The sequence below is a fragment of the Copidosoma floridanum genome, unplaced genomic scaffold (genome assembly GCF_036245765.1).
Source record: "Copidosoma floridanum isolate Cflo_tuat_1 unplaced genomic scaffold, Cflo_Japanese_pri ptg000004l, whole genome shotgun sequence".
NCBI classification, from domain to species: domain Eukaryota; kingdom Metazoa; phylum Arthropoda; class Insecta; order Hymenoptera; family Encyrtidae; genus Copidosoma; species Copidosoma floridanum.
In genome coordinates this window covers 42,084,538-42,098,332 of record NW_028321881.1, presented here as the reverse complement: position 1 = coordinate 42,098,332, position 13,795 = coordinate 42,084,538, and the positions used below count along the sequence as shown (strand labels likewise).

Here is a 13,795-nt window from a genome sequence, read left to right as displayed (position 1 = left end):
GGCTAGGTCGTGGATTGGCACGTGGGAGACCATGGTTCGTTTCCCAGCCAGTGCGAGTTTTCGGGCAAGTACCTTTGTGAATTTTCACATGTGCTTTTTTACCACGCAATGCTCCTCGAGGAGGGTTACAGCGAACAGCGACCTTCTCGCGGCAAAATTGTCTAATTTCCTCCAACCCCCCCTCCTTTAATGGGAGGCCTCCCATCCCTTTCTTGTCCCTTTCCCAAGTGCTAAGTGCCCATAGTAGTGCCTTTATTAAAAAAACCGGACGTACTATAATAAAAAAAAAGTTGTACATCTGTATTATATGGTCTAAATTTTTCTATTTAATAAATAATTCAATTTAGGACTATGAACACTTTTCTCCTTTTATTCAAAAATATTTGAAAATCTGTCGTTTACCAACATTTTTCATTTTTTTTTACCTAATAATTTCATGCAAACTATATGAACTGAATAAGATTAATTTTAAAATGGTTATATAATAATAGTATTTTACTTAAAAATAAAGTTCAAACTATTGTTTATTACAGTGATACTAAAAAAAAAATAATAAGAAAACGCCGAAAAATGAGCGGAAATATTTTGGCCTGAGGTTGAATAACCAGTTCAAATTCAAATTATCTCAGGAAGCGCTTGCATTAGTTAACTATAATAACAATTGATTGAGGTTTTTAATGTTATATGCTCACTGGTCTGCCGAATTTATTTACGAATATTTTGAAAAGAATATGTCGATCCCACTGGCAAACCTTTAATTGTATTTTTTATCAACGTTTCTTTACATGTAAAATTGTTCACAAAATGTCATAAAGAAAAATAGTGAATAGTACAGTTGCTGTTGCAGACACATCATACCAGTAAAAATTCGTGAAAGATATTCCTCCCTAGTATCAAACCTGATGATCAGATAAAAAAATTCTAATGGCCAAAAAAATATCTGAAAGTGATGATTTAATCGTTGCATTACTTAAAATGACAGAAAACGATACTCTGTGTGCATTGTGTACTTTAGATATAAGACTACCCCTTCACTTACCACGTGCATTTACAGTATTTACAGTTTCTGCCATCTTTTTTATTCTGGTGTATTTTAACTAATCAATGTTGACTTTGTTTTTTTTTGACAGTGACACCTGCATGGAAACCAAAAACAACTAATAAACGAAAATCGCTACAGTCAAATGATGATCATAACACACCCCTGAAACGAGCAAAAAATGGTTCGTAGTTTCTTGTACACTTTTTTGATCAGATTGCCTCTATATTTTGTACATGTATTGCACACCACTACTGCTTTTTCATATTGCTACACAATCTTGAAATTAAGGTGCTCAGTCACGAATACTCAAGGTTTTTGACCTCGAGCTTGCATGGCTATGTATTAAGTGTTGTTGGAAGATTTAGGCTCGCGATTCTGTAGCCTATTACCTCCAATTTCTAGAAATGACTCGTTAAACTATTTTCATCATTCGAACAACTATTGTGAAATGTGTACTGTAGAGAATACATGAAAAAATACTAGAATCTGTTTCTTGTTTCTTTTAGCACACGATTTTGTGCTTTTTATTTATTAAAAGTCACTAATAGAAATATCATACTTTGTGCCATGTAGACGAAATATTTGACTTTTTATGTATAATAGCACCGTGGTACTGATATTGTAAATAACATTTTATATTCGAAGGCGCAAAGTGCTGTTAAACAACCATGGAAATGCTCTGCAAGCTAAGGTGAAAATTATGTTCATGCGTCTACAGCACAAGGTGACTCTTCGAAGTTGTGCTCTCAACAGTCCTTAAAAGTTCAAGACATATATCTATACATTTATAATAAATCCGTCTCTTTACTTTATTATAGTTTGATAACTTTAAAGAGGTAAGCAAACTTTCTTACAAGAAACTAATATGTGCTTAGTAGCCATGTAAATTGCAGATAGATGGTATAGAAAACGCTCTTATGCATCGAAAACAAGAGAATATTTTTAAAATTTTTGGTATTAGATTTAGATAAATTGCAAACATTACTTTGACATTGTAATGTAAAATAAATATTCCTGAAAACAAAGGGACTTGAGGGCACAATGCCTTGTGCTTAAGATATACCATTGAATAATTACAACTTTAGACATTTTTTGCGCAGTTAAGATGTGCCATCAGGGACAAAAATAACTATTCCAGCCCTCTAGTCTCAAAGTGACTTCTGTGATTTCTCACTCTGGGGCGCAAGATGGTTTCATGGGTTACAACGGCACTTTGTCTACAAGTGACCAAAACTTGACAATACCTCAAACACAATTAAAAAAAAATATTTTTCCCTAGTGTAAAAATTCATGAATATACTTGAAAATAACAACATTTAATGAAAAAGTTCACACAGCAATTTTGTACTTATTGCGTTAGGTTAAATTAAGAGTTATAGAGATGGAGTACCACTTTTTTTCAGATTTACCTCTATATTTATTATATGTGCAATTATTGTTTGCTTTTCCTAGCACCTTATTTTTCAAAGAATCTTTATATTGATTTCTGTTTACTTTGTTACCGCTTTACAGAGGTACTGGCACGAAAGCCATCCAACAAAAGCGCCACTTCAGATCCACAAGATAATCAAGTCATACCTGGTAAACATCCAAAAACTTCTGAACTGAAAATGGTTATCGCTAGATATTACAGTAAGTACTTCCATCACATGTTTTTGAACATATTAAAAAAGCCTCTGTTGATGCCACGTAGACACAGTTTAATGGTCTACTTTAAATGTTTGCTATGTCCTTAGTAATAAAACATAACGCTTTTTACTATTGAATATCGGTTGATACTTAAGAATCTTCTGGAAGCTGTCTTTTCTAGTTTTTCAATAAGTTATATTAGAAGAAAAAATAAAAAAAATACTGAGAAGTTCGACAGTTGTTTTTAAAATGAAATATTTTGGTACTTAATCAAAATACATAATCTACTATTCCAGCCCTTTGAAGTTAAAGTGTTTTTTCACTTTAAGGTATAAACTAGTCACAGGGGTATAAAACAGCTTTTTTTAGAGGCTTAAAGACCCTACGTTGGGTGAACGGTACTCGTTAGTTAGCCATCAATGTATAACATTTGCGCCTATCTATCATCAAAGTCGTACTTTGTCTCCAAATGACCAAAACCCGCCATAGGTACAAAAATTAGTAAAAAATATTTTTCCAAACCCCCACTGAAACTATTTTTTTGCCTTACATTCAGGGAGTCCAGTGCCACATTTCTTGTGCTTGTACAATGTCATTTACTGCTTGTACAAAAGCATTTTGCTATTTTTTGAGTGTTTGCCACCCTCACCTTCGGTGTAGAAAGCAATTGTCTTGCAGAAAATACAAAAATTTCTTACTAAAGAGCAGTTAATGGGATGTTTACTCTTCAAATAATGTAGCACATATTTATTCTATCAAGTGACTAGTAAAAAAAAAAATTTCATACTTTTTCACTATAGATGCAAAGTACTTGGTTGCCCTAGCGCACAAAGTATGCCAACAGGCACAAAGTACGACGTTAGGCCCTCGGAAAGAAAAATGACGGTCGCGCTTTGGGCACAAATTGCTTCCATAGATTGAATACCACTGTTTTTCTCATGATACGAAGTATACTATTTTTCTGGTGACAAAATTTATGAATGAACTCAGTAATCACAACTCCCAACAGGAAAAAATCTCAAAGTAGTTCCGTCATCACTGCTTTGCGTAAAATGATGAGTTGTTATGATGGCTAACCACACTTCTACATGTATCATGTTCTTAAATCATGTACATTTCTCACATCCTATTTATTTGAAAATATTTTAATTGACGTATGTTTACTTCGTTTCCGCTCTATAGAGGTACTGGTACGAAAGCCATTCAACAAAAGCGCCACTTCAGATCCACAAGATAATCAAGTCATACCTGGTAAACATGCAAAAACTTCTGAACTGAAAATGGTTATCGCTAGATATTACAGTAAGTACTTTCATCACATGTTTTTGAACATATTAAAAAATCTTCTGTTAAAGCCAAGGAACCACCGTTTAATAGTTTACTTTAAACGTTAGCTATGCCCTTGTTAGTAAAAAAAGGCTTTTTGTTAGTGCCCATCGGTCGATACTAAAAAATCTTCTTAAGGACGTTCGGTAGAGATAGCGGGGGGGAACCAATTGCAGGGCAAGGGGGAAGTAGCGATGAGTGAAGACTTGGCATCGCCGCATGGGTCTCTAATGTGTGAGTGTTCGTGTACACACATATATACACACATCAGGTGGTATATATATTTGTAATGTACTTGTGCTAAAGATGTAAGTATTTAATTTTTATTCGTTATAACAGTGTAATAAACATGAGTAAATAATTAAAAATGATGTGTTTACGAAGATTTAAAAAATCGCTGATGAAAAAATATATTTAACTACCTTTTCCACCATGTCGTCTATCATTACGAAATCAGTTATAGAAAATCTTAGTCAAAATAAAGTAGATTGTTACGTAATGTTAATAAATTGATGGAAGGTGACGCTAGTTTAAGATCGTTTTTATTAAATGAACAAAATCCTTTTATTAAAACAGAAGCTAATGTAAATGAAATTCTTGAATGTTTATGTGCCTTGAAAAGTCTCATTGGAAGTGATATATTAAATAATTAAGACAGACTCCAGTCTCTGCAATTATGACAAGGATGTGATTTTGTTATCTTGTGTAAAAAAATTGTATTGTATAAAAATTACAAATTAAAAATTTCATTAAGAAAAATAAATATGTGTTATTATAATACATTGTTTTGTTATGGGTAAGGGTGGAACCTATATATATACACTCAAACACATGTATATAAGCTTATGTTTTATTTAGAAATACATAAATATTAACCATAATATTCAAATATTTACTAAAATGTACGTCCTAGAACATTTTGAATTTTCCGCTTCTTGCGACGTTGCCGTTGCGTTTTTGTCGAACTATTATTTAATTTTTTTATTCATTAACTAATGAGACGATCATCGCTAAACTTTGTGTACATATATTTAATAACATTATCTGTGACACATAAAAAAATTGGAGACATACATCACGCCAATTTTCTTAAAACATAGTTTTTATAAGTGTCCGTATAAGCGACCGTGTTGAAATGACTAAGCTTTGAAATTCAATATCTCGGAAAAAGAAACAGACGAACCTCTTGAAATTATAACAGCTTCATTGTAACAACAATAAAACATCTGGTTAAATTTCAAAAATATTCGTTACAGGGTTCTATCTCTACCGAACGTCCTTAAACTTACTTTTACTAGTTTTTCAATTAGTGAGATTAGAACAAAAAAAGTCCTATGAATTCTATAGTTATTTGTAAAAACTAGTAGTCTAAGAATTTGAAGCATGGCATCATGGTCCGAAATCAGCTGTTCTAGCCCCTTAGATTCAAAGTGTTTTTCTGCTCCAAGGCGCAAAGTAGTCTCACGGGTTCAAAACAGCACCCTACATTCGCTATGTGCTTATTTTAGGTGGTGCTACCGAGTGAAAGTAATTCGACGGTTGGGTAAAAGACAGAGCCAACTCAGATAATTGGTGACAAAGGAGCCAACTTAAAATTTGGGTTGAAAAAGCAGTCAACTCAGATTTGGCTTGAAAGGGAGCCAACTCAGGTTCCGGTTGAAGAAGCAGCCAACTCGGGAGTAACTTTTTTTTTATGAAGTTTTTTTGTGGTAGCACTGAAATTCCCAATATAGGTATACCTATATAAAAGAAATTTTTAATTTTAAATCTACGTCACTTGATAAAAAGTGGAACTTTTTTAAAGTATTGCAAGTAAGAGAAATTAAAATTACTCCAGATTGTACAATTTACTTTACATACGATTTTACGCGCTGCACTGACATAGATTTAGAGTATTAAAAGTAGTGAATAATTAAAGATTACAATAACTGTTCATGCTACAGTTCACAAAAAAAATCATTTGTATAATCAACATAGGTTTTTTTTAATTTTATATGACGTTTGAAAATGAAAATATATTTAAAAATTTTTTGAAAAATATTTAAAATGATCTACATCCATAGTCTGATCATAGAATTACGTCTAATCGCAGCAGACTTGTAAAGTACATAATTTAATAAGTGTAGTACGCTCTACTACAGTAACATAAATTATTTTTCTGAACCATTGGGTTAATGAAAAATCTTGGTTCGTTTCTATAGGTATATCTGTATTGTGAATTTCAGTGCTACCACGACAAAACTTCATAAAAAAAAAAATTACTCCTGAATTGGCTGCTTCTTCAACCCAAATTTCGAGTTGGCTCCTTTTTCACCAATTATCTGAGTTGGCTCTATCTTTTACCCAACCGTCGTATTGTTCCACACTTATATTACCAGATTTCACGAAGTCATTTCGAAAATTTTTAATAAATTTAAAAAAACATTATTTTGAATGAGTTGTATGTAAAAAAATAAACTCAACCTGTCATAAGTATTTTTATTTATTGAACACTTTGCCGTGACAAATAGATATATGTAAGCAGTACTTGTATTTTTCTAGTTTCATACAAGTACAAGCATGCACTTATAGATGTTGTGTTATTGAAGTCGTTGTCCATGTTTATATTGTTCTTTAACCTGTAGTATAAATGATAACACCAAACAAAATTTATTACCGTACAGTAAATAATAAAAACTTTAATTACTGACTTATTTGCTCAATTCACACTTGGTAACTTTCATTTAATTTAGTAAGAAAATTGTCTACAACGCTCCGTGCATCATGGCGATCTTATCGAGTGACAATTTGTCTCTCTTGATGACGCCATCTGCCATAAGTGCATAGCGAATAGACCCTCTTCAAAAATTATGATGCTCGTTAGCTGTTTATTAATGTATAAAATTCTCGTCTAACTATCATTAAAGTCGTATTTAGCTCCAAGTGACCAAAATTTTCCATATCTAAAAAAAAATTTATGAAAAATGCTTAATAGAAAAAGATTTTATTCGATATCTAAAAAAGATTTTATTTACCTACAGTTACTTTGTTTTTGCTCTACAGAGGTACAGACACCAAAGTCATGTAATGAAAGAGAATCTTCAAATTTACAAGATAATCTTATCATACCTGATGAACCGGTAAAACCTCCTAGACGGACACTAGTAATCTCTAAGCATTATAGTAAGTATTTTATTTTGTGAGTATGTTTTCGAAAACAGTAAATAATTTTTCATTGTGCCCAAGTTAGCACCTTCTTTATAAAATATGAGGCTCATCATTCAGACGAAGACATATGACCATTGCGCCTCTGATAGCCTCAAGTCATCTTCAGCCCCTAAATGGCAAAAAATGTATCACATTTGTAAACATTCGATAAAAAGGTTTTTTCCAATGTCATAACTCATATACATTCAGAAATCACAACAGTTGATAAAAAAAGTACTAATGTGATAACTTAATTATAGCGTTATATAAATTGCTGAATTTTTAAAGTATTGAAGCACATTCATATAAATCTCCATAGTTATCTTGCATTTGACTCAAAAATTTTTAGTCCTTTACCCATGTAAAACTAATTTAGTTACCTTACGTCTACTTTGTTTTTGCTTTACAGTGTCATTAACACAAAATTCATCTAAGAAGCGGAATTCCTCAGATTTTCTAAATGATATTAACGTACCCGTAAAACGAATGAAAATTTATGGACAAAATTTGGAAATCATTAAAAAAGACGGTATGTATTATCTTGACACTTTTATTATTGGATTTTTCAAAGTATAAAGAGGTATTTTCTTCCTCGACGCAGCTTCTTATTAAAATAAAAGAAAAAAATATCTAAGTTAATAACTAACGATAAGTACCATAACAGATCATAAAAGTTGCATAGTATTAAGTTGAAATAAAACTGAAAATAAAAATTGAGTCATTTTTTTTATAAGTTGTTATCAGTTGTTGCTTCTTCTAGTTTCAACATTTTTTTTTATTATTTGGACGTTTAGCAGCCCCTTAGTAGGAAAAATAGGATTCGTACTGGTGTGCATTCAACCAGGGCAATTATAATGAGTCCTCTGGGCTTTATGCTTGACCTGGTGACATTCGCCACCAGGTACGGAAACTGCCATTTTTTTTACTTTTTGTCAAAGATGTCATCCCAAAAAGTTATTTCAAACAATAACTTATAGCAATCTAAATAGATTATAATGAAGATAATCGTATTGCTCATAACAGTTGTAATTAATTAGAACTAGTGATAATTTGTTTTAATTACTCACGATTTCAATTAAATTGCTATACGTTTATTTTGTTATACACTTACTTTAGTCCATTGACTAGGTTAAGTTAACAAAATGAATAAAATTGTGTACGCAAAAATGCAGTGATAAACATCTGACAAAAATATTTCATCGTGAGTATGAGTCTTGGCATTCTGACAGCTACGAAATGATGACTAATTAAGAAACTTTTTGGTTATGTTCCTGTTACTCTAGATTTGGCAAATAAAAAATTAACTAGTAGTTACTAGTTTCTTATGAAATAGTCTTCATGATAATAAATGACCATTATCCCTACAGTATCCAATCTACACATCACTATTGGTTACTATACATTGTTGTTTGTTATTACTAGTTTTCATTTACTTTTATTTTCTAAAATAATTGATGACGATGGTATTAATTAAACTATCTATACACGAAACATAAAAATGATAAATTACGTTCTATATAATATTAGCTTCTACTTAGAAATTGATATTTTGTATGACTACACTTACAGTGGTCTGTCAAAATGAGCCGTCATAACTAATGTTCATCTGTAAACTGCTTAATATATGCCTCGTATATGTATTTCAGATCCTAGATGTCACAAAATCATGGACCAGGTAGAGACCAATGGTTACGTCCTAACGTATAGTAAAGGCAATAAAGCACACCCTGATTGGAAAGAGAGTGTGAGTGGACAAATAAGACGTGGACAAAATCCCACCATCGTTAACATCGTGTCCATGTCACAAGGTCGCCGGCATGTTGTGTGCCTCAGTGACGAAGGGAGTGTCCTTACCTTTGGCTCTAATGATGAAGGGGCCCTAGGTAGGGATGTTTCTGAATATGGAGTGACGGTGCCTGGATTTGTACACCTACCGGCACCGGCAATTCAAGTCACTGCTGGAGACACACACAGCTGTGCCCTGCTGAAGGATGGTCGAGTGTACTGTTGGGGATCTTTTCAAGTAAGTAATTGGTTTCTTATTGTTAAAACTGAAATAACTTGTCTTGAATTGATAGATACTTAACAAGTATTATTGTACTCGTGATTCATTAAAATTATATAATTTCTTAGGATTCACATGGGCTTCTTGGCTTGATAACAGGCAAACAAGAAATAAGTCCAGTGAATCTTGAACCAGGCAAAAGATTCACACAAATAATGTCAGGAGCCGACCACATCGTATTGCTAGACAATACAGGAACAATGTTCACTCTTGGTTGTGCGGAGCAGGGGCAGCTGGGACGACTTCCAAAAAAAAAAACAGGTAGGAACAGTAGCCGAGGAAAAAATTCCCTGCTGGTTCCTACCCCAGTTCGAATTAAAATGAAAAAAAATTTTTTAATAAAAAAAATTTGGGCTGGAAGAGAGTCGTCATATGCTGAAGACATTCACGGCAATGTGTTTGTATTTGGGAACAACTACTATGGTCAACTTGGTAAGGATAATATTTGGTACTTTTTCAAAAGAAAATTGAAGTTTTATTTTAATTTATTATTTCGCTTTTTATTGCAGGGCTTAGAAAGGGTGGTAGGATTTTTTGGCCTCAAGTTGTTAACACTTTGAGTGGGTACAACTGGGCTGAAATTACTCCTCCACAACGCCATAATATACACTTTGTAGAAAAGAGAGAAGTTTACATACTGGGAAAAAATATGCACACAGTATTAGGACTTGGTACTGTGAAAGAAGATGCTACAGAGGTTGTGCATGTACCCACAATCCGTGGCACCAAATGCATGGATGTTGCCGTTGGAACTGCACAATCCAGTGCTGTAACGAAAACTGGTAAGTATTCTTAACTTTTGATAAATAATAGTCTTATAAGTAATAATACGTTTAGTAATTATTATATGTATAACGTTTTTCTAGGAAAAATTTATACTTGGGGGACTGACTCGGATAAAGAGTGTAAGACTGGAAAAAAAAATGAGGTCCTTAAGCCTCAATTAATAAGTTCTGAACTCGTCAAAGATTTTGAATTCCTGCTTGTGTCAGGTGAGGAACAGCAAACTGTTGTTTTTGTCAAAGAAAGTAACAAATAATATTTTATTTTTAGAATTACATGACAAAGATAGCGATTTCTGTAAAATTCTTTTAAGTTAGTTTTTTTATATTCGACTAATTTACTTATCTCTAAGATTGTAGGAATAAACGTTAGTGTTAATGCAGTTTTTTTGAGCTTAGGAAAATAATAGTGAGTAATTATTCTAACGACAATCAGAATGTCCTAAAAAACTACTGCTTTATTAGTCATCGAAATGTTAAATATGATATTAACAGTTGCTGTGGCCAATCGAGTTCTAAATAAACTTTAGATTTTGTTTGATATATTTTGATACGGTCGGTACAAAAAGGAAGCCAACAATCAAAGTCATTTTTAAGAAAGACTTTTTTAAATTTATTGATGAAAGTATTATTAAAATAATTTTAGGAAAAATCTTGTTTGATATTTTTTTGCACTGTTAGTACGAAAAGAAATAGTGCAATAGTTCTTGATAAGCCAACAATTAAAGTTACTTTTAAAAAAGCCTTTTTTTAAATGTATAGTTTAAAGTATTATCAAAATGACTTTTAAAGTGAATTAAAACGTAAATCATGATTTTTTTTAATTGAATTTAAAACTTGGTTGGGTTTATAAAATTAATGCATTTATGTCGTAGGAACAAACTGTATTACGTTCTGTCAGTAATACCATAAGCCTCCCACACCTCTGAGCCTCTTTGCCACTCCGCTGAAGGATTGTATCGAACCTGTTTAGCGAATTGAATTCTTTTACCTCATTTATTCTTTCACTTCAAAGTGTGAAGTATACTTAAAATAATTCACGAAAAATGTGCAAGTATTGGACAAATGGATCTTTTAAATTCATAACTCTCAGCCGTCAATTAGGTACTCGCTGATCTATCTGGTTTTAAAAAAGTAATGGAGTAAAAAAGTAAGCATCCTTTTTTTCCTTTAACAATGCAATTTTCGTAACTTTATTTATAAAAATTTCTACTAAATTTTCTGCCACACCATAAGTAGCCGGATGATATAGTGGCGAAAAATCATGTTGAATTTATAAATTTAAAAAAAAATCATCAAAAAGCATGCTCAAGAATTCAGGTCTATTATCTATAACCAACTGTAGTGACAAACCCCATATCGAAAATATCTCTTTTTACTTATCATTTTTTCTGCACTTGTATGAGTACCGAAATCAATAGTCTCCAGCTATTTTGAGTGTGCAGCGATAACTATAAGAAACATAGGTTTAAAAAATGGCCTTATAATATCAGCACGGATTCTTTTTGATGTGACGCTGGTATTACTTTTTGGTAACCCCTTTCTAAATGAGCTTCCTTAACAGTGAGCTCTAATTTTTTTTAAAAAATATTTATTTTCTTCCACAGTTACTATTTTCAAATTTGTGGGCCAACCTTGAATTATGTTTCTTTACATTCGACAAAGTTAAATTTTTTTTCGACTTTTAAAGCAGAAATTGTTTACATCTTTGCGAGATTTTAAAAAGGTAAAATTAATATTATGGTTGAAATATTCTATATACGTTGAATCTGAAATAGGTAGTTCTATTTTTCTCCTTTTATTTGTGTAGTATTCAAGAAAAAATTCATAAAAAGTGTTTCAAGTTAAATCTAATGTGTCGGTAGATCTCTTAACCACCTGTTGAGCACAGCCTGAGCATTTCCGGCATTTATGTAGTGATCGGATGAATCATAAGTTAGTCTAATTGTTGCATCGTTTAAGGTAAGGATCACAATCATCTCCGACTTGAAAGCCTCCTCTATTTTCATCCTGTACCTATCGGTCATGTTGCCTCGTCGTGCTACGGACAGATAGGTTGTCACAAACACAGCGACTGGCGGAAGTACAGCTGGCTCCCTTTGTTGACTTGCGACCCACAGCAAATACCTAATTCAAGGAGTGATTATTCTGAGTGCACCCGATCCCCTTTGTATGGTGCTAAAGCCGTCGCGAGAGGCGATGACGCCCCACGTTGAGTGCCAATATTACTGGGTGCAGCCGATGTGGAGTAGCGAGGCGGAATTCGCAACCTCGACCGGGCCTGTGTTGCCCGGGTACCCTCGGCGACACCTCAAATAAAACTTTATACGCGGGTCTCGCTCTTCGAGACACCGCAGGAGACAAGTATCGTGGCGACCTTAGGCGTCGTTGCCTCTCACGACGGCTTTAGCACGATGCAAAGAAGATCGGGTGCACTCAGATTAATTACTCGCGAGGAATATGGTATAATAAAATATATTCAATTATAAAAAATAAATACAAATCGTACTCGCGGGTGTATGTGTGTTCTCGCACGTCGAGCGTGAACACGCAAACCGGGCAGACCTACGCGGGCTAATCTAGGGCCGCTGCCCTTTACAATAAAATGCCTGTTGGCAGGTACTTACAGCGATGCAGGGGGTCGCTCCGCACTGGTGCCTTGAATAGGCGGAAACTAGTCGCTGTTAGTGTGCAGAGGCCAAAAGGCGTCCCTACTGGCTGTGTTCGAAGGTCAAGGTCATCGGGGCTGGCCTTGGCTCAACCTTGTCCTCTGGTTCAGGAGCCAGGTCACAGCACCAACACTGTACCGCGACGTCGAATTAACTTCCTCCAAGGGTCACCGATATCCACGTTATCGGTGGATCACCCAATCACTCCAACAGAAATTCTCGCACCAAAGCAAACGTAAACAAACGAGGAAACAGAGAAAACACCTCACGCACGTTCGCTGGCCCAAGCTAATCTGTCCTCTCTCGGCCTTTTTCCCGTTCCCCTACTTTCCCTTACCGCTTTCCCACTTAAGCCCTTTAACGCTCTCTCCCTCATTCCTTGCTTTCCTACCTGCCCTAGCCTACTAATGTGGCCTAACGGTGGGGCACCGTTACAATACAACAGTCTTGTCTATACTAATGTAAGTGAATTTGTTGCAACCCGAATCATACATGATGCCATTTATATCTCCAGCAAACAACGACTTACTTCTAGCACAATTTTTTTTATAAGAATATTTTTCCTCATGTTTATTTTGACTGGAGTTAAAACAATCAGGGCATTTTTTTCGGGTACTGTTTTTATCTTTCTCTTTTTTTTCTGGCTTCACCCCAGCTAGCCGTTGTTCCTAGTCTTGAACTGTCCATCAAAATCATTTTTCTAAGCATAAAACTTTCCTAAATAAACGTTGCTCATATTATAATTATAAATCGTATTTTCACTTTTACTTTGGCAATTGTTTATTGAAACACTAGAATTTATCGAAAGTTTAGAGTACTTACCAGTTTTTGTACCACCAATGGATTAAGTACTCCCTACCACAACATCCATTAATTTGTTGCCACATATTGTGGGTAGAAGCGCAGTTTTTGTAGCATCTTTCTTCACAGTACCGAGTCCTAATACTGTGTGTATATTTTTTTCCAGTACGTAAACTTGTCTTTTTTCTAGAAAATGTATACTATAGCGTTGTGGAGGAGTAATTTCAGCCTAGTTGTACCCACTCAAAGTGTTTACAACTTCAGGCCAAAAAATCCTACCACCCTTTCTAAGCCC

The 13,795-nt window shown here is 33.9% G+C and overlaps 1 protein-coding gene across 1 annotated transcript; it reads left to right on the top strand.

Annotated features, from left to right (window-relative positions):
- Positions 1 to 2,647: 2,647 nt before the first annotated feature.
- On the top strand, positions 2,648 to 10,287 carry LOC149375878 (regulator of chromosome condensation-like). The gene is made up of 7 exons (XM_089597333.1): positions 2,648 to 2,674; positions 3,854 to 3,973; positions 7,040 to 7,159; positions 8,830 to 9,206; positions 9,317 to 9,680; positions 9,758 to 10,030; positions 10,115 to 10,287. Exons 1-7 carry the CDS (start codon positions 2,653 to 2,655, stop codon positions 10,285 to 10,287), a joined length of 1,449 nt encoding a protein of 482 aa, XP_089453459.1. The 5' UTR covers positions 2,648 to 2,652.
- Positions 10,288 to 13,795: the final 3,508 nt, after the last annotated feature.